At 36.2% G+C, this 21,839-nt stretch overlaps 1 protein-coding gene across 1 annotated transcript in view; it reads left to right on the forward strand.

The window, feature by feature from the left end:
* The window catches only part of ANOS1 (anosmin 1), a 128,646-nt gene extending 107,627 nt beyond the window's left edge, over positions 1-21,019 (forward strand). Inside the window, exons 10-14 of the mRNA XM_005516615.3 lie at positions 9,325-9,419; positions 11,487-11,658; positions 12,848-13,068; positions 14,648-14,789; positions 15,486-21,019. Of these exons, the coding sequence (XP_005516672.2) occupies positions 9,325-9,419; positions 11,487-11,658; positions 12,848-13,068; positions 14,648-14,789; positions 15,486-15,544 (689 nt within the window). The 3' untranslated portion in view covers positions 15,545-21,019. The remainder of the gene's footprint in view (positions 1-9,324; positions 9,420-11,486; positions 11,659-12,847; positions 13,069-14,647; positions 14,790-15,485) is intronic.
* The last annotated feature ends 820 nt before the right edge of the window (positions 21,020-21,839 follow it).

The following is a 21,839-nucleotide window of genomic DNA, read 5'->3' on the forward strand; positions in this document are numbered from 1 at the left end:
CTGAGGTTCAGCAGTTTACAAGGTGCTTCTCATGAGCTATGTGCTAATAACTGCTCATGAGTGCCCTCTTAGCCTGCCTAAATTATGGATAAAGCACTGATCCTATGATCCAGGGGAAGTTAACCTATCAGCTGGGAATCATCATGCTTATGGTGAAGGTGGTTTAAACTAATGAGTGTCCTCTTGTAAACTGGGTCAGTTTTCCTCCACGTGCCTCTTTTTAATCTGTATTCTTAATTAGCTGGTTTATAAGGTGGCCGTAAAACCAGTTGCATAAGCACTACAAATAGGGGAAGGAAACTGGACTATTTGAAGGAATAGCTAGAGCTGGAGGGAAAGAAACCAAAAAAAGGGGTGTCTGAAAATGAAATTGTAATCTAATTTTTAAGATGACCCATGTATGCAGCTGATGTATAATGAGAATGAGTTGTTAATACCAGTTTCTTTTGCTCCTGTGACCATAAACTGGATGTGAAAATATCCATAGCAGTTTAGACCAAAGATCCTGCCCAACAGGTGTTCTGTTCTTGGCAGCAGCCAAAAGCAAATCAAAAGGAATAGGGCAAGAGTGTAACAGTATTTCTGCATATTATTGTCCCAGCTTCAGACAACTTTGAGTTAGTCAAAATTCCTGAGCCCAGTGTGATTTTTCACTGTATTTATTCCCTTCTGATGCATTTATCTTCACAATAATATCCAGTGTCCTGTGAGGATCACCAAGTTTCAGGGCATCTGAAACATCCTGAGTGATAGAGTTACAGAGTTTCAAGTGCTTGTTCTATGTAGAACCACATTTTTTTGTTTTGTTTTGAAGCCAATTCTTCTACATTTATATGAATCCTGATTCTTGCTCTGCTTACCTAGTCTGTATGAACATGGTTTTATAGATACTTAACCTGGTTTTGCTCTATTTCTCGTAGATGCATCAGTCTTTAACTGCAGATTTAGAAACTGCGTATTGATACCATAAACTTTTTGATACCAGTTCAGCAAAGCAGCATCCTGGTATGGTGTTCTATAATGCATACCAGGAAAGTCCAGTTTTGGATCTCCATGGATCACTGTACATGCATGCAAACCCACCCATATATGGCTTTTGCATGAAGTCTGAGAGAGAAGGGAGTAACTGGTGCATCCCTGCATCTCTTCCCACTGTGGAATTAGGGGCACGATGAGTCTGGAGCTGGGAGAGATTCCAGGATTACTTACCCTCAATATAGTGGATTTACCCTCATTATAATCTGCTTGTCTAAATTATTGTCCACGTTTTTCAGTACACAGAAGGCTAAAGTTAATGGTAGAGTACCTGGTGACATTTTCAGTGTATATATATATAACCTTAGTGAGCCTTGGACTTGTTTGTTTGGTTTTTTTTTCTTTTTCATTAAATTCAGGTCTGGGATGCTTAGCTGGCTTTGAAAATCTGGCTATGAGGGAGTAATGTAGAAGGCCTCTATTCAGGCTACAAGCAGCTATTGTGAGACTTGGAGCTTACAAGAGGCAAATTTCCTTGTAATGGAAAACCAGAATGAGATACTGTTGAACTCGCTTTGTATAGGATGTTGTGTGTGGGAAAATAAGTAAGGGTAGAGGTAATCCGGCTTAGAGATGATCCCAGGATTAAATCCTTCAATATAAACATCTTCAAACCTTGAGGCTTCCTAGGTCTAGATACAGACAAAAATACCGTGTCTCAGGCCTGTCTTTAAATTACACAGTAATTGTTAATAACATTTTTGGAAGGGCTTACTGTTCCATTATACAAAGAATGTGTTCTATAGAAAGAAAGTTTGTTTTCAATGGCATAATGTGAGAAACAAAATCTTTGTGACTTAATCAAAACTGCTTTTATTCCAAGTAAGATCAGGAAAGAGTATAGTTTGTCTTGCTAATTGAATTGTTTGTTGAGTGAAGTTTAAATGTCAGCTGAAGGTTTTGGTGTTATTTTTAAACATACTGCTTGAATAGGTGAAAATTTAAAAGCTTTTTTTCTCAAGAGGTGTCATGAGTACTGTGAATTTCATAACCAAACGAAACTTTGGATTTTTTTTCACCATCGGGTGAATCGGTGCAGAGGAAGCAAAAGAGACAGAGCTGTTGTAATTTAATTTTTTTCTAGAGAACTTACCTAAAATGCCTGTGACAAAACAAATAGTTTTTATAGGGAAAAGGGGAGTACAGAGAGCTAGTTGCAATGCACTAGCACATCAATGCAGCATTTTAACACTAGTTGAAGGTAAATTGTGTTTACCTCATTTTGCATTTGCTAAACGACTATGAATAAAATAGCACTTGTTATTATATTATTATTCTTGTCCTGTCATTAGCTTCAGATTGCAAATATTGGACACCATGAATCAGAGTAATACAATGGCTCATGAACCAGTATATGAAGAAATAAATGTTATCATCTAGTACTGAGATCATATTTTGCTTGTCTGCAGTACACTGAAGTATCCCTTCCCAAACTGGTCTTCTGTCATGTTGTTATTTAAATGTAATACATACCATGTGAATCACTTCATGCTAATCATGTCTTCAAAACTGAAGGAACTAGTAGTAAATAACACTGCTTCATTTGTTCACTTGGATTTTGCCCATATTTTAGCCTTCCCTGCATATTTTTCAGGACCTCTCCAGCAACTGAACTTCATCAGAAACAGCATTGATGGAAAACTGCATATATTAGATGTCTGTGTAGACATGGAAAACAATGTTTGTCCAATAGAGAGATGAACATGAACCTGAGAGAGCAGCAGATACTTCATCACATTCTGTCTGAAATATTTGGTTCCTAGTTTGTGGTGTGGGAATGCAGGCAGACACTGCTGCCCATCCTTCTGCTGCAGCGGTGGGTTGCAATCAGTGCAGGGTTGTAGTAGATGCCCAGCTGTAAATAGGGTTGCATACGGGGGAAGAATGAGCAGGAACATTTCTTCAGGAAGCCTTTGACTTGTGCAAATCTTTCAGCACTTCAGAGTTGATAATATATTTTACTTTATGCAAGGCATCATTAATTTCACTATTTACCATTGCCACAGCTTCACCATTCAATACAGTGAGGGAGGTAAATATATTTTTTCCAGATGGGATGCTGACACAGGATTTACACAGAGCTCTGAAAAATCATACTATGACTTTGCAGTAGAATCAATTAATCAAGCTTGTAGATACTGAGACAAGGTACTTCATGTGCCCTGAGCATATTCTGCCCTGTGTTGTGATATTAAATATAAAACATTTTCCCCTTGTTCTAATCTATTTTTAGAGCAATAATGCTTCAAGGCACATGATCCAGAAAGGAAATAACTTAATTTTTTTATATTTCCTTCTTCCTATTAGTCTAAGACTATCAAAGACATGTTCAAGACAGTCTTTTTACTATAGTTTTGACAGTCATTAGTGTCTTGATCTTGCTAGGTTCTAAACTTTCTGGCCTGATCCTTCAGCTACCCTTAACTATTGAAGTTAACACAACTGTTCATAAGCCTAAGTGGTTAGTTGAATAATGGCCCATGTGCACAGAAGCTTGTAAGAACAATCCCCCCCCTCCCCGTATGCAAAGAAAAACAAAAAACATGTGGCCAGTCACAAAAAATCATGGTGGTTTGCTATATGAAATATCAGATCTAACAAAATAAAATAAACTTAAAGGTTTAGCTGCACACAGAAGAAATTATTTCAATAATTTTGTTATTGAATAGTTTCAGAGATGTTTCATCCTCCTTATGGCTTCCTGTTTGAAGAAGGGTTAGCTTTGAATGAAGACAGCAGGTTTATATTATTGGCTCATTATCTTCCAAGTTTTAATAACAACTCCTTTTGACATACAGTTAGCATATTAATTATATATATGTATTTTGGAGGGAGTCAGTTTGTTGAGGTATCTTGACAAAAAATACAGAATGTTGTTTATTTTTTTACTGCAATACTCATTTCACAGCTGCTAGTTTATGCTAGCAGGTAAAGGTTTTCATATGTCTTATTTTTTAATATTTACTTTTGTACCATATTTTGTTCTAATGGGAAAAGCTATCAGACACTTCATGTTAATTACATTCAATCCTGTCCTGATGCAGCAATCGACTTCATGTTACTGTGTTTATTGATGCCAGACATTTTTATTGTAATGAAACCTTAATTTGAACTGCTCTTGTTGAACATATCTGTTGTGGAACCTTGTTTTCCAGCAAATCCCATTTGATTTTCCTTCTAATAAGTTTTTGTAATTTGGTTGCCTGTATAATAGTGCTGTCACAGCTGGTATTAATTTGCATTTTTGTACCAAATAGTAGAGGCCCACATCAGAATAACATGCAAGAGGTGAAATACTTTTACAACACACATTGTAACCATTTTCACCACTTGACAGGGGTGGAACAGAGATAAGGAGCCATGAAATTCTTCACCTAAAGACCTCAAGCAAAACAGTGGCAGAATGCACCCCAGTTCCCAAAACGGTCTGCTGACATTTTCTTGCTGTTGATCACAGGATACAAAGAAATAAATATCTCTGTTTACCTGCTTTCCTGGGGTAGCTCCATATTGATGGTGTTGGGCTGCATGACCAAGTTTCACTGCTGTTGTGCCCATGCCATGCCAGTTTTTCAGCTACAAAGCTTCAGCTCCTTGTGACAGTCAATTTGGCACCGTCCTGGAACAGTAACTGCAGTAGATAAGAGAAAAAGGAATTTGAGGCAGAGAAAGTAGCTGTCTGCAGTAGCATGGTAAAAAAAAAGAAACCACATTAGATGAAATGATTAATACGGCTGGCAGTGATGTATTTGTACAGAACAGAAATGTGGAAGATGTTGAAAAAGATGAGGAAAAAAAAAAAGAAAACACCTTTAATTTTTTTAAAAAAAGTTTGTTTTAAATAAACTGTAGAACCATTTAAACCAGAAGCTCCATTTAGGAGAACTTGTAGAATTACCTGCCATTTTGTTGGATTATTTTTCTGAATTATACTTAGAGCTTTAAATTCTGTAGGGAGGTGATTTAGCTCGGGGTGTTTCTAGCAGTCATTGTGCAGACATGGCTTAGGCTATGTTGAGGTCTATCAATTTAAGATGCTTAAATTGTGCATATGCACCTGAAGTTTTCCAAGTGGCAAACACACGTAGTTGGCACTGGCATTAGTAGAATTTTGAGCTGTTTTTACAGCTTGAAGATACAGAATAAATGCATATTTTCCATCCAGAAAAATCAGAAATATATTTATTTGTTTTTATTAAAATGAAACTAGAGTTTAAGTTGGGGAGGGGGAGACAGCACAAAAATCTGGTGAAGAACGTCTTTCTAAACACTATTGATAGAGCGCTTTGTGGAGATACTCATGTGAAAATAAGGCACTTTGGGGTAAATTAAAAAAAAACAACATACTTTAGAGTATTGCCTGATCCAAACATTTCTAACTAGAGATGTAAGACTTCTGTCCAACAAAGTTATCTGCATACCCTTGTTGAGCGAAAGAGCTAAGTATACATGGGATTTTAAGAACATGATCATGTGGTATCTGTATAGACATCTTTTCTTAAGCCTAGAAACTCAATTTATAATTCAGAAAATCTACTTTAAAAAGCACAGTCAAAGTAATTAACATCAACTATTAGTTTATTTGAAAAGATTAGTTATGTGCATTTGTCTTACAGACCTAAAAGCCGTTAGCTTGGATGTCTGGAGATAATTTCCATGTCAGTATCATTAAGAGATTTTTAAAGTAATTGTCCTGGATTACCCTATTTTTTTTTTCCCTCTTTATGTAAATTTAAAATAAAAGTAATTATTTGAATAAGCTGTCTGCTGTTTGTACTTAAGTGGCTATTTTGTTGACTAATTTCACAACCTTAGAACTGCTCAAATGAGTGCTAGTACTTATTATGTCCTTCAAGTTCAGTGTTTCTGTACAAACATTTTGAGTTCTGGGAAAAATGAGTGCTTGCTGTTTGTGTAAGCATCACTAATTCCAGTATCAACCAGAATGTTAGAGTAGATCCACATTCTAACTGTGAGAACAATGAAGTTAAAAAGCTTTATAAAGACTCATAATTGAAAATTTATAGTTAAGAAAATTCCAGATATTCAGAGAGTGGTTGATACTGTAACATCTGAAATACCAGGGAAGCAGACTGAAGCAGTCTGGCAGTTTCTTGTTTTGTTCTTATTTTAGAAGGAATTGCTGATTTTTTTAATAAAACTGTCCAAGATCAGTCCCATTAGGTAATGAATATTCTGTTCATATTAACTACTCAAATGACCTTTTGGAAAAAGATGTGGCTGTGGGCTGAGTGTATTAACCTTAATATCAAGTATTAAGTATCAACCTGAGCTTGATCCAGAACCCTTGACTCTGGTGGCAGTGGCTGACATTCAGCTGGATGCAGCTTGAGCAGCTCATCCAGTACCTATCCCTCAGTTTGCATTGGACAGCTAAACCCAAAAATCAGACTAAAATTTAGGGTAGTATGCATTGCTAAAAGGAGGGCTGGGAAAAGCTTTTCTTTTGCATGTGTTATAAACACAAAATCAGCTGTATAATATTGTATAAACTTTAGAGTCGTGATCTTTATGAGCAACTTTATAAGAAAAAGGCATATTTTAATAATTTTTCTTCATTTCTTATTGGGCTTTTTAGATAATTTCATGCGTTTTGTCTCCTTTTTCTTTTCAAAATGTTAAAGGTAATTTCCAAAACAGTCTTGTCATTTCATATGCATACTTCATGCATGCATATACATTTTGAGTTTTTCAGGCTTCTAGCTTTATTTAGTCACCAAATGTCTCACCTTTCCCTATTTTTAAAAATGTTTCTGTCTCAAGTAGGAACTACTTCCGTATTGTATTTCATACTTTATTCTGTTGTTTTGCATTGTATTAGTCAGACTTTAGACACTGACAGGATGGATTTTTAAAAGGGGAAAATTGGGGTGGTTTTGTTGTGAATAGTTTTTTACATTTCTCTTTTTTAACACATGGCATTTAACCTGTGTATCTTCCATTTTTTTAAAGAACAGCAATGATAAATACGGAGGTGAGAAATAAAGAAGTTTTAGTCTTTCTGGCTGTCATGATGCCTTCCAGTTTATAACAGTTTATATACTTGTAGATATGATACAAAAACCTTTTTCAGATAACCTTTAATTACATACTTGCTGAAAAAAAAAAATGCTCTATTTTCAGTATATGTTGTTATCAAAATACCAGAATACTATAAAATTTAAGATTAATTAGCTCATATAAAATTAAGAAGTTATGTTTATGAAAAACTTCACCCTACACTTAGTTTACAAGCTGATAGATTTTTTTAACATATTTGTAATTTTCTGTATTCTTCTTTAACCTGTTTCTATTCTCTTCAAATAGAGAAGTTACCAGAAACCTGCAGGTGTTTACAAATGGGTTACTAAGGGTTTGCTAATGCAGAAAAGAAGTAGGAAGGAAGGAAGAAAATAACTGTCTGGGAGTAGAAGCTCTCATAATGAATGGAGGCGGACCTGCCTGAAAAATACAAAGAAGATTCCAGTGTGCCAGTAGCTGGAATTAAATATTTTTTCCCATCCCTGGCAGTGTGCCAGGCTGGGTTTTATGGGGCATTGAGCAGCCTGGTCTAGTGAGAGGTGTCCCTGCCCATGGTAGGGGGCTTGGAACTGAGTGATCCTTAAAGTCTCTTCCAACACAAGCTCTTTGCTGATTCTGTGATTCTCCTTTGAATTACATTTATGAACAGAAGCCTAGAAAACCTCTACACCAGAATACCTGAATGCTGAGCTGTTGTAAGGTCTTGATGCTTGGCATTTGTCTTTTCCCAGCTGCCCATGGTGTTTTGTGACCTTCCTTAGGGTTGTGTTTTATCCAATCCCTGACTGCTGGACAATTACAAGGTTGAATTGGCTTGGATAAATATTTTGCCAAGGGAGAGTGATTTAGATAGATTTCAAGTGAAAAGTATTACAAGTGAAAATAAACATTTTTTAGCTTTGCAAAGGGCAGTCCACCCATGAAGATAGTTTAAAATAATCGGAGAACGATAGAATGGTTTGGGTCAGAAGAGCCCTTAAGGATCACCTAGCAGGTGATACTTGATAATGGAGTGAGCTGGAAGAGATGAAATCAGATGAAACCTACTTACAAATGCACTGTGAGTTTTTGTCTTCATCCAACAGGCACATCAAGTGGGAGAACTTGAAGGGACAAGCAAAAGCACATCCATTTCTTGATTTATTTTAAATGAGAGGGAACAATCACAAAGCAGGAAATACATATTTTTTTAATGGATTTCTTTTTGAAAGAAATATTGTTTCCAAAGAAATTGGAAAAATAATTAGCATACATGTTGTTATGAAGAACAGCTACTGCAAAAATCTATTTCAAGGGGCCATTTCATCTACTTTCCTACACTAGTAATTTTCTCTTTAGTTCACAATCCTTTTCTTCTGCATCCAAACTGCTCATAGCAGTCTAATACCAGATCAGCCCTTAAGGCATCAGAGATAATTGTTTTTCCTCCCAAAACCCACAGTCAGGCACATTAGTGGCTCTGTCATACCGAGCTAATTAATAATAACAGACATAATTTTGTATCCCCGGCATAGAGAATGAAATCCAGAAAAATGTCAGGAGCTACTTGCACTACCTAATGAGTTTTCCTTCTTTTGTCAGTTCTTTTTTGCTCTTTGTTTTGCTTCTTTATTCAAGCATTACTAGACAAAAAGCTAGAAGAGCTGGAAATAAGCTGGAAGCTTATACTGTTGATACTGCAGCAAGTTTTGTCATTGATTTAAATGGGAGGAAACTTAAGCCTTCAGTATTACTTGTAAGAGTCAAGACTAGAATTTTATTTGGACAGATACAGAACAGGTTTTATGGTGTATCCTGAAAAAAGAAAGCTTGGGGATTTACAGGCATTTTCACATATCTTCAGGCACAGATTTCTCAAGCAGTGCCAGGCAGCAGTATTGCAATGCTCTAACAATATAAACAGGCAGTTGACACCAAGTCAGTCCTATTATTTGCAGGATGATTGGAAGTAGCAGCATTGAGATTACTTTTTTTAATGCTTGATTTAAATTCCTTTTTTTTTCTAAATGTAAGCAGTATATGGTAGCAAATCTGAAAATGAAATTTCACTATTTTATCTCCTTTAGCTGATACAAGGTTTAAATTACAGTGCTATATAATAGTTTCTCCGTGATATTCATTATTGCTTAGTAAGGACTCTGCAATACTTAAAAGTCCTTCTATTTTAATCCAGAGAAGTCAGAAGAGTTGCAATGGTGAAAACATATTTATAATGTATGTCTTTTCCTCTCTTTTTGTATGATTTAGATATCAGCATGAATCAGTTCCAAGTCCACTGGTTACTGGAGTCCTGTGCACACAATGACACCAAAGGACTTAAGAAAGTAACAGAGCTGACTTACGTAAGTCTTCATTCTGCCCTCTGCTTGACTCCGAGTAGAGAGCAAGAGAAAGGATGGTCTGTAACATAACACAGTATGTGTTATATCCTGTTTCATAGATCAGTAAGGATGCTTTCTTTTTTATGTTCCTCTTTGGCAAAATATAAAAATTATGTATCTGGACTGGTTTTGGGCTGCTTGGATTTCCTAAATCCACACTATGCTAAAGTCTTTTATTTGTTTTTGTTGTTATTCAGAAAATGAGACCAGACAAACTTCTTAACTAAGTACTTACATATCTCTACAGCATATAGAACATGGAGCTTTATCTGCAATTAATGATGTAGGACTTTAGCTCAGTGTAAATACAGTAATTATAGTAATACAGTAATAATAGTAATTAATAAACCAGGTTTTCTTTTGGACATGCAGGTGAGTTTCAGGTGATTATTCTCCCTGAGGAGAATAATAGATAAGAAAAGGAGGACTGTAGGTGACAAATACTAGATATTAAGTCTGGAAGTCAGACAGATATCACATGGGGAGAAAAGCTCCATGTAAGTACATGTCAGCTGAAATATATATTGCAGTGGCAGTACTTTGTACTCAGTTTGTTGGCAGTCTAGTGTCATCTGTCTCTGTAACACATTATTTGAACAACGGGGTAATGTGATTGGTGCATCAGAATTGATTTAATGTGTTATGCAGAATGGACAAAATCACAATTCACTTTTCCTTCTTACCCTGATCTGTACTACCCCATCAATTCAGGGGAGTTAATGGCATGTAAAAGAGTAAATCAAAAGACATAGTTTCTCACACAGGATGGTGTTAGCTTGTAAGATTTATTGCTTCATGGGGTCAGCAAAGCACATACTAGAGGTGGATTTCAAAAATGATTGAGACATAATGTTTTGATAATTTGAAATATTTCGAGATATGCACATTGGAGATAGGAGAAACTTTACATTTAAGAAGTTCATTTCCACTAGAGGTCAGGAAAGACTGTTTGGACATTTGTCCAAATGCATTGTGGGATTAATGACTTTACTTCCTTTTTTTCTTATTTCCCGTCATTTTATGGTAGTTCATCTAATCTGTCATGATAAATAAAAATAGTCCTGTCACAGTTTTAAGGAGACATCAAACCTGTTGGACCACTCTCCCAGCAGGTGGAAGGCAGGGAGTCCAGTCTCAGCCCAATCCATATGTCCTGTTAAAAATTACCTTCCAAGTGAAGGTTAGACTAATTTGCAATTAGAAAAAAGAGGGAATTATGCAGAAGAACATGGGAAATTAGTGATTCTGAAGGGAATTAAAGATCTAAAAGACAGTGTAAGACTTTTGACCTTAGCCAGTAATATTTATTATTAGACATTTTTCCAGGATAAAAACTGACCAACCAACCATTTTTTTCCATATTTAATTTGTGCTAAAGGTTTCAGACTGTAGTTTTCAAAGGTACTTTAGACAACAAATTTGGCAGGACACTTGCAGTTTGTGTAAAGTTTTCTTCTCCACTCGTCCTTAAATAAAGATTTGTGCTTTGTATTCAGCTATGGAGTTTTTCTTCCTGATAAGAATATAGAAGTACTTAATGTACTGAAGTGGAAAAATATGCATCCATAATGCCATGCTGAACTTTAAATGTGCTTTTAAAAAGTTAAACATAGATGAAGCCTGTCATTTACAGCAGCTTAACTCAGCTTTCCTACATTTATTTAATTCGATTAGCATTTATATCCTCACATTGCTACCCCCACTGCCATCATTCACAGAGACTGTTCTAAATATTAGAAGTCAGTTGCTTTGATGCAGTGTGTCGAAGGAACTGAGCAGAATTGAAGGACATATTCAAATATCATGCTAATATATTTTACTACTGAAAATAATCAAAGCATTCACAATACTTGCTTTCTTCTCTGAGTTAAAACCACATTGGCATGTGTTAAGCATCCAGGAAAATAATTTTTTTGAGAAAACTTTTCATCTTTTGCCAAAGTTATTTTTCAATTTGTTCATATTTTTTTTCTTTTTTTCCTTGGGCTCTATTTGCAGCATGTGATCTTCTTGGTTTTCTTATTGTAGGAAAACTACATTATTCTGAAGGACCTGTCATTTTCATGCAAATACAAAGTAACTGTTCTGCCTGCAAAACCTAAAGGTCGTTTTAAGGCTGAGAGTACTTTCTTTGTTACCCCACCTTGCTCTGCATTTAAAGAAAAAAAACACAAGCACATTACTTGTCCTGCTGAAGGAGGTAAGACATGATCTGGAGAACTACCAAATAGTTCCAAAAGCATTTATAATTACCAAAGAGAGTCTTTAAAAGCAGTTCTAGAACAAGAAATGAGAGATTCAAAACAAATAAAAATATCACTAATGCTTATGTGAAAATCAACAGAAATACACAGCAGTATCGATTTTGGCTAGTATATTATTACTGTTTTGTCAATTAAGTGTAATCATAGTGGACACACAATAACATTTGTAATGGCATGGTTGGGGTTTTTTTTGTAGGGAAGAACAATTTCCCCAGTTGTATTGTAATGGTGGATGATAATTGTAAACATGATTTTGGGGGCGTGACCCATCCTTTCAATGTTTTGCTGCAGATGCAACTGCTATTTCAGTTTGATTTTGTTTAGGCTGCTTCTGCTTTCAAGTAAGAAATACAGACCCTCATCTTTTACAGCATTGTTCACAGTGTTTAACAAGAGGCTTATGGAAGTTGCAGAATTATGGAGATACTGGTTGGAGAGGACCTCTGGTCAGCTGGTCTTGGGTCAGGCCAGCCATGGCTTTGCACTGCCAAGTGTGGATACCTCTGTCTCTGCTTAGAGGGATGCCCAAGGGTACCCCCATGCTCCCTAAGTCACCCAGAGCCCTGCTGGCCATCGCTGCCATTTCCTTAATGCCTGTCCTAACAGTTTCCAGCACTACAGCCTTCCTGGGCAACTGGAACTCAAGTACAGCTGTCCCCTAATCAGAGTTAACTGTAACTTGTTAATCCTATTAACTTGTACTACAGTTTTAGTGCATAAATTTTACTTTTTGGCTGAACTATGGAGTTCTGTGCTACCCTGTGCATTTTCTTGTGGTCCCAAAGCTTCCAGTCCGAGTTCAGGTACTCTGAAATATGAGGAGCAGGAGAATGGCTCACTATGAATGAGGCACTTAGGTCGTTATATGCCATAGCTTTTTTTTCCTCTACCTCCAGCTGAGAGCATTTTATCTGAAGTTAGAGGTGGGCCCAAAATGTCAGTGTACTATATCAAACATAGGTTTTAGGTTAACACTGAAAACGTGGTGGTGGAAAGCTGACTGGATCCTATGTAACACCACAAATACAACTCTGCCTGACATTGATTTGTGGAATTAAATGAATATTACTGAAGATTATCTCTAAAAGTTTAGCTTGTCTTTTTTTTTACTTTCCAAATTTATAGTGCCAGTTCTACCCAAAGTGTTGGCCAAGCCCGAGAATCTGTCTGCATCTTTCATTGTTCAGGAAGGTAACATCACTGGCCATTTTTCCTGGAAGATATCTAAGGCAGACCTTCACCAGCCCATGACAGGGTTTCAGGTCACCTGGGCAGAAGTGACCACAGAGAGCCGGCAGAACAGTTTACCCAACAGCATCATTTCACAGTCACAGATACTGCCAGCAGTAAGTTGTTTGTTACTTTCTTTTCCCAGTGGCTCCCAAAGTTTGTGGGTCTGTGGCTCATTTGTAATGTTTAGTGGTGATGCAGATGTCAAACACTGGTTCTGCAGGTAAGTTGGAGCAGGAAGTGCTTATTTTTTCCTTTTGGATGGAGATACAAAGCTAATATTCTTGATGATACATCAAACATTTTAAACTGTAGAGCCTGGAGATGCCTTTAATTATCTATCACTGTATATATCTATTTATAGCACCTGGTTAAGTTGCAGAAGGCTCTGATTTGAGTTGAAACAGTATCTTCTGTCTGTCAGAAACCACCAAAATTTAGGGTATGTTATGCCAAGGACCATTCACTCTGACTAAAAATGTAGTATTTACACAACCAGGGCTGAAATGCACAGGACCTGACTGCTGGAGGAACACCTGGAAGAGCAGAATGAGTGTACAAGGGCAGTGTGTGCACTCCTCTCTTTACCCTACCCATGCAGGATTTTATATGAGATGGAACAGCTTCAGCCAAGTCTATTATATTAAAGGCAGAATATGTACTAATCTCAGAATATGTACTAATTTGCCACACAAACATTTACCCCCACTTTCTTTATCTCTCCTTTCCCCTTTACTGTCTTCTCTGGCAGTAGCTGCAAATTATCCCACAGGAAAACCAAAGTTATTCCCACAACTTGCTTTGGCTTCCCCACATGGGGTGGGTACAATTCCAACCAGAATAGCTTGTCCTGTGGATTCCTGGCCAGACCAGGGTGGTGGCAGGGACACCCTGTTGCCCGCACTGTCCAGCATCACACCTCCAGCTGTCCCTTCCTGGGACTGGGCCTTTGCAGCTTGGAATAAGATACTTGTTCCAGCCTAATGCAGATGATGCTTTGATTTATAGTTTTGATTTTGATTTTTGATCAGAATGACTTCTGATTCCTTAATATCTGTCAGTCTTTAGCCAGATGTATTCCCATCTGGAAGTTTCTATAAATTACTTTGAAATTATTTAGCACATATCTAAGTAGCCACAAAAGGTATGGAGCAGTGTAAAGTGAATCTATCACACCATAAATTACCTTAAGAGAAGACAAATTCTTACGGTGTAACTGGAACAAATCTGAAATTAGTGTGCTCACTCTTTTTCTCTAGCTGCAGAAGTGGTCCCAGGCCAGCCACTACTTAAATTACCAGAATTCACATGTAAATCCAAAATAAAAACAGGTTTATGTAATGAACATGTTTGTTAAAAAGAATGGTTAGGAAAATACATTTTAATTCATTTTTTAGTGGTGAGCACATCATTAAAATGATCAGCACACTTTCCAGAAAAGTCTGTAAGAACTTGGACCTTGTACACATGAAACCATAGTAGTAGGGTTCAAAATGTGTCTTTTTAAAGGGAATGGCAAGCAAACAATTCAAAACATGCTCCCTCAACAAAGTGATACATATATTAAATCCTTTTAATGGAATTCTGTGAAAATACTGTGACAGTGATAGAATCTGTTTAATCCACTGATGTGTGGGAGTAGAGCAACTCTGTTTTAATTTTTGGTGGTCTGAGAATTGATTTATTTATTTTTAGGATCATTACATACTCACGGTGCCCAACCTGAGGCCCTCGATGCTGTACCGCTTGGAAGTTCAAGTGCTGACGACTGGCGGGGAGGGGCCAGCCACGATTAAATCCTTCCGAACCCCCGACCTTCCTCCATTTGCACCCCACAGTAAGCACTGCACTCTTCCAACACGTGCTGCTGACATGCTACAAAATTTCAGTCTTCCACATGCAGAGAGGAAGCCTTTTTCAAACCTTAGAGTTTTTTCTGATTCCAGTAGCATTCCATAAACTTAAGATGTGTAAAAATACTGGCTTTTTTTTCCCCGATAACTCTCCATCAGCAGCAGCAGAAGCAAATCCAGTCTTGCTCTCACTCAGTTTCTGTGGTCTAACATTTGCCATTTGTTGCAGCCACAGCTCTGTGGCTTATGCCTATAGCACTTGGGATTCAAAGTTGGTCTGTCCTCCAGATGCAGCCTGGGGGATTACATAGCTTTCAAAATTAGATTTTTCTGGGTTTGCTCAGTCCAGCTTGGCTAGAGGTTAAACATATTTCTAAAGCAAACCTCTTAATGGCCGTTTCCAGCACCTGGTGTATTTCTGAAAAATTCAGCTCAGTGTTGCAAAGCCAAGTAAAAAATAGAATTAGTTCAAAATTTGTCTGCTTGAATATTTCTGTCCTTTCAGAGGCCCACTAAAGTTGCCTGGACTGAACATACACATAGTTGTCAGCACAGACTCAGCATTGATAAGCTGTAGGATTGAAAGCTGAAGCTGTCACAAAGCCTTTTCAGCATGGATAAATGTTGACATTACATATCCAGGGTTTGATATGTGCATAATTTCCTGTTCTTTTGTTTAGGACCTCATCTGAAGCAACATCATCCACATCACTACAAGCCATCCCCAGAGAAATATTAGACTGTTTCAGATGATTATCATATAACTGAGGGAAAAAAACTGACCTTCCAAATGAGGGCTGGTTAACAGCACATCTGTTGGAGCTGTGAACCCAGTTTTCCAGTGGAAGTTACCATCCTGTATGATCTGTATCTATTTCTCTGTAGTTTAGCCATGAAGAATTATGTTTGCACCATGACCAGGATGAATCATACAGCAAGTATCATTTCAGTACCAGCACTATTCAACAAACTGAAGATGGCATCCAACTCAACACCTGTGAGAAAATGTTCATTATATTGTTGATTATAATGTTTTCATATTCTGTGTTTAAAGTAGGTTGAAACGGTGCAGTGTATTCAGCTTTTTCTCTTATTGAAGTCAGTGTTACTATTTGCAAGGTCCTGTGATGTATACATACTTTTGAAAGAGGCCATGTTCTCATCAGTGGATTTAAATTATCTCTTTTACTTAAAGCCCTGCCTGTCACTAATTTAAGCCCTAGTGTATTTTGCTATTAAAGAATATCTTCAGTTGTCTGAAATAAGGACATAAGTAAAATAAATACCAGTAGCAGAAACCCTGAAATACCCAGTTTTTAATAATTGCATTGGCACCATGGGAGGAGGATGATGATGATACATACGTATTACCCATCTGGTCTAAAGTGGTAATGTTCTATCATGTAGATCTTCTATTAATATAGTCAGTAATTAAAGGATATACAGGGTAGAAATACCATTGTAGAGAAACACATGGAAATTAATAGAATTTTTTTAAATTTATGGCAATGAATGCAATTATATGATGGGTCCTAGAAGAATAACTTCTAAAATCTTGCATACAATTAAAATTTTTTGATACATGATATTTCAAGGTATAATATTATCTTGAATAGAAACAGCAATTTTCTTGTTAAAAATCTGAACAGTTAACATTAAAGTTTTAGAAACTGAAATTCTGAGACACATTTATTATTCAAGTAGCTGTAGAGCTACTTTTTGGCTGTGAATTTTGATGCACATATTTCTTTTCCCCATGGATCTTCAGAACAGAAGGATGGATGTATTGGCTCTATTTTGCTGTTCTGCTTACAGGAAGAATTATGTGACAATATTCTGGCATCTGGAAAACATTGGCTTACAGTTTATTTGAATTCATTTTTCAAATTTAGACAGAAGGGTGCCCTTTTTAACCATAAGGGAATTTGTATTGCCTTATTGTGCAATATAAACTGTCTAGAATAATTTGTCACACAGAGACACAAGTCTCAATAGTAAACAGAAACTGCTTGGATTTATTTTTGAGAGTGTGGGAAGTATCTGTCAATAAACATCCATACAAATAATCAGCTGTTAATATTCAAGATGTTCAAAGAGCTCCTGAATTCTTTGGCACCTTGAATCATCACATCAGACTAATATACCTCAAAACTTGACTCCAACTGGACAAAGTGGCCACTTTTTCTACCAGCAGATGCCACAGACTCATCTGTGCTTCATATTTTTCTCAGATATTCAGTGAGAGGAGCTCAGACATTAGTGGTACATGTATTTCCCTTGTCTTGATGACAAACTGTTTTGTGAAAAACCAAATATGAAGAAATCCCTATCTGAAACCAAGGATTGGAGCTATGTTTATCATAGTAGAATGTTCACAAAATATTCAGTTGGTCTGTACTGAAGTTTACAGCATTTATACCACAGGGGGAGAAGGAAACCTCATTAATTTCTGATCACTTGCTCATTACAATTTTTCTACAATTTTACCTTCAGTTTTAAAGGGCTCTTTTCCATTCTTTTTCTATTTTGCTTGTTGTCTTTTTTGATATTCACTTTGTGACCAAGAATTTTCACAGACATTTTCTATTGCTACATGGTTTGGGCCTTTAACAATAGCTTAAAATCTATTGAAGGCTATGGTGCTTTTAATTCCTTCCTCTGTTTTCCAAACTACATTAGCAAATTAGCAGATGAACTCTTCTGCCAAAAATCTGTAGTATAAAGGTTCGTTTTCAGTTTTTTTCAGAATGCCAAAGTCAGGATGGAAGTGTTTCATGTGTATGTTTTACAAAGAAAACAAAATTTGTGTTGGACTGGTGTGCAGCACTGCTTCCACATTTGGATTGCACAGGGCATAGATGACTCTAGAAGTGAACTTTGTGGTGTTTGCTGGATCAGCAGGATCAGGGAAGGTAATTAACTCAGGCTTCTCCGAAGAATTCTGCTCAAACCTTTGAATCACAGTCTGTTCTAGCTGTGCTGGATCAAATCCACAGTGACTTGATTAATAAAATTACATTTCATTCATAGTGACACTGTAAAGCATGGAACTGCAGTGGCACTATAAAGCATAGATGTTGGCCTTTGTTACGATGATGCCAATTCATTGAAGATAAGCAGGAAATTAGGAGCCCTTAGTTCTCATATAATCATCCTGAGGAGAATCAAAATGGTTACTGTTTGCTGATGCCATTCTCTCGGAAGCATTATTCTGTTCAAAGTAACAAAGAACTTGGAAGAACACTGAGAGGTTTTCCCTTCTGAGCTAGATTGATCAAAACCAAAATTTGATAAAGTAGAAATCTATTGATCAAGTGCATTATACAGAGTTCACTAAGATGTAAATTATTTTTTTCCTTCTACAAATGATCTTATCAACTCGCCTTTCAAGTCACCCTCCAAATCAAAAATGAAAACTACAGTCAATAAAACTCATGCATGGATGTTAAATTCCCAGCTGTGAGTGATTTCCTGATTATTTTTTTTTAAATTTAGCAGTACAGATTTGAAGTGTTCAGTGCCTCATTCTAAAGCTTTGTTTGCTGAATCACGCAGGGTATTGTCCTAATTTCCTAGGCTAAGCCACATTAAACATTTAATTCAGTAATAGAGTTGTAATTTGCTACTTAATTCCTAGTTAAAGATTTATTTTCTCTAATGATGTGTAATTTAGAGTTAATATTGGGATGATATTAGAGATATTGGGATGTTTGAAGATACTCTGCACCTTTACACTAATGTGTTATTTACTGTGTACGATTCTGATGGATTTGTATCAGTTGAATTCAGGATGCATTTTGTTTATCTTTATTTCTTAAAGGAGAATTATAAGATTATGCAATTTTTGCTAACTGCTTTGTGAATTTTTTTGATCGTTGGTGATTTTTGTATAAGAAACTGGTTTGTTCTCATTACGTCTTTTTTTTTGACCATTTTTGAGTTGTTCATAGAGCAGGAGAAAGTAAGACAGAACTTTTGCTGTATCATCCATGTGTACCAGTTTGAATATTCATTAAGAATATAGCACACAGACAATAAACAAGAAGTCTGATTTTTTAAACGCTGAACATCCTCACCTTAGTGTCTTCAGAAAGAGCTGAGGACGTGGTGTGGCAATGCTGACGTTGACATTGATACTTGGCGTGGTCACGCACACAGTCATTGCGAGTGTGAATGGGAATTTGGCAATTCTGCTAATTGGTATTAGCAGAACTGTATAGAAACCTTAATACTGAGTCAGTTTATTTCACAATACTTTCATCTTCATGCTCCCAGCTGGAGTCAGGGAGAGTTTCCAGTAAGCAGGTCCTGATTTGGGAAGGTTGGCACAAAGGAAGTCAGTGGGATGGAAGTAAACCTGTGCAGTTAAAAATGAGCTTTAGTGATGCTTCAAATCAAGCATGGATGTCAGATTTTGTTTGAATAATTTCTTAAATCAGGGCCTTGTAAAGCAAAGTGGGAGAACCAGACAGTTCTAAATTCTGTGTAAAACACCATAAAAAATTTATTTTTGTGTATATGTAAATGTCATAGTGATATTGACTTATTTATTAATTCATTTTCTTATACTATGTGCCAAGTATGTTCCTACCCTTTAGATCAGTACCTGTGAACATCAATTACTAAAAATAATGTTATGCAAAACTTGTGCATTTTAACCAGGAATATGCTACTAATAAGCTGTTGCATGTAGTTTTCAATGATTAAGAAAACCCTTTATTTAAAAAAATGTAAATGGATACCTGCAGATGTTGATGATTATATGTGGGTTTGCATGCCAAAACTCATTGTTCAGTTGTGGGCATGAAATGTAATGACTGTATTACCTCTACTGATATATTAGTAAGGTACAATTTTCAAAGTAATTAACAGAGCTCTATATGTAAAATTTTTCCTTTTTACTTAATTATATTGTAGTAGAGGTTACAAATGCTTCTCTGTTACCCAAATCAGCTGTAGAAATTATGTTCCTATAACAGTCATTTAAAGTCAATATTTATTTATGTATGTAATACAAAGAGATTGGTCTTATGTGTTTGTCCTGTTATTTAGAGAAAAAATATACACTTCTTGTAAAAACATTTTGTAAAAAAATATAAATGTAAATAGTCTGATTTCTTTTACTCACTATTTTCATGTTTAGAATTTGTACATACTGTTTATGTAATAAACTATCCTACATCAAAATATTGCTACATTATCTCCTCCATACAGAATTTAGAATTTTGCTTTTCTTGAGTTGAAGAGATAGAGCCATCTAAGAAAAATCAGTGTCGCACCGAGTACCTCCGCTTCAACTAAATTTCATTGTGTATGAAGTCATACCATTTTATCCTCTCTTTACTACAGCATTTAATTTTCTTTAGTCATCAAAATAATCTGAAAATAAGTTTAAATATCATTTGAGTAACTTACATTATAAACCAGTACTAGAAGTAAAAAGTCAGGCATAAGAGCTTGCCCTTTCTCTATTCTAACTGGAAAGCTCACAGTGAGGATTTGTTGATCCTTTTGTTGTGCTAACTTAAATTAATTAAGTTGCTGGATCTTTGCCAGTGGCCTGATCCTGGAAGCCAAGATATCCAGGACTGAAACTCATGCTGAGTCTGTGTATGCACTAGATTTGGAGTATTTTCTGTTCTAAAGTGCAGTATCCCATGGTTTAAATTCTGTATTTTTAATAAATATAAATATCTGTCTTAGTGCAAATATTTAACTGTTTCAAATTCTCATAGATGCACTATTATTCTCTGGTGCAATATCCTTAGCTTGGATATGCACCTTTGGGTAATTCTTGATTTATCTAATAAACATTTATTTTTTGTTAACTTGATCAAAAACTCCAAAATTTCCTGGTATTTCTATCTCTTTAGAGTAAATGCTTACATTTCTGGTTTTGGTTTTGTTTTTTTTTTTTTCATAAATGACTAATATTTAGAAACACCCCTATTGTTAAATTTCTCTGCAAGTTGGACTGTTTCTATAATATTTGCTGTTGTGGTTCAGTAAACCCAGATAAGAATGGTATGTCACCTGAATAGGTGAATCGATAAGTTGTCAAAATAAATGCTTGAATTGTTCTATACACTGTAATTCAGAATAGACATTCATTTTTTCTTGCCATATCTTCAAAGAAATGTTTTATTTTACATTGGATTAAAGGACACAGTGACTGGATTAAATAAAGCATATGAAATAAAGCAAATTTGTTATATATTGTACAGTATTCATCATTTTGGGGGTGGGTTTTGCCACTTGTGCTTCTGTACAACCTGGCTTTTGTGCACCTCAAGCCAGAACACACTCAAAAGATTCCATTTCATTAAAAAAATGGATACAATGAAAGCTTGTTCCAGTACAAACCCAACCAACCAAACGAACCCACCCTCCATAGTTCTGTTTTCTGATTACAGGTGTTGTATTGTCATTGTCTGAATCCATGCCAGCCCCCTTGAGGAAGGCCTTGGGCCAAAGCAGTGGCAGTGCAGCACCTGGGAGGGTAAAGCAAGCACCAGGGAGAGCAGTGAGAATGTAAGCTTTGAAACAGAGCCAATTGCTGTGTCCCCTTTGCATTGTGCTTCATTTCCTTCTTGCTTCTGCTCAAGGTGCTGGCAGGAGCATTGATGAATATTTCATACACGCCTTGCTATAAGCATTTACTGAGAGTGCTGTGAGGCACAGAAACTAAAGAATTTATGAATGCTTTCTGTGCCCAGTTCTTTGCATGTGCTGGGGATTTATTCATGTTACTTAATAATGAGCTGCATTCAGCAGGTCTGTTTCTTCTCAATGGAAAAATCAACTTTGGAAACAGTGGACTGTCATTTTTCAGGAGACTTAGGCAAACACCCCTTTATATTTGTGTGCAAATGTATTTGTACAGCAAATAGAGCTTACTTGTCTTTTGCACAAGCTGTTCAGTATTAATATGTGTGCAGCAGATTCAAAATTTTCAATCTTTGACAGTAACTCGGGTTTGCTGATTAGTAATGATTAGTCAACCTTTCTATCATATTTTTATATTTTAATTAGAA

Source organism: Pseudopodoces humilis, chromosome 2, assembly GCF_049639895.1.
Source record: "Pseudopodoces humilis isolate 2021_Gansu_Grassland_sample_001 chromosome 2, ASM4963989v1, whole genome shotgun sequence".
Taxonomy (NCBI): Eukaryota; Metazoa; Chordata; class Aves; order Passeriformes; family Paridae; genus Pseudopodoces; species Pseudopodoces humilis.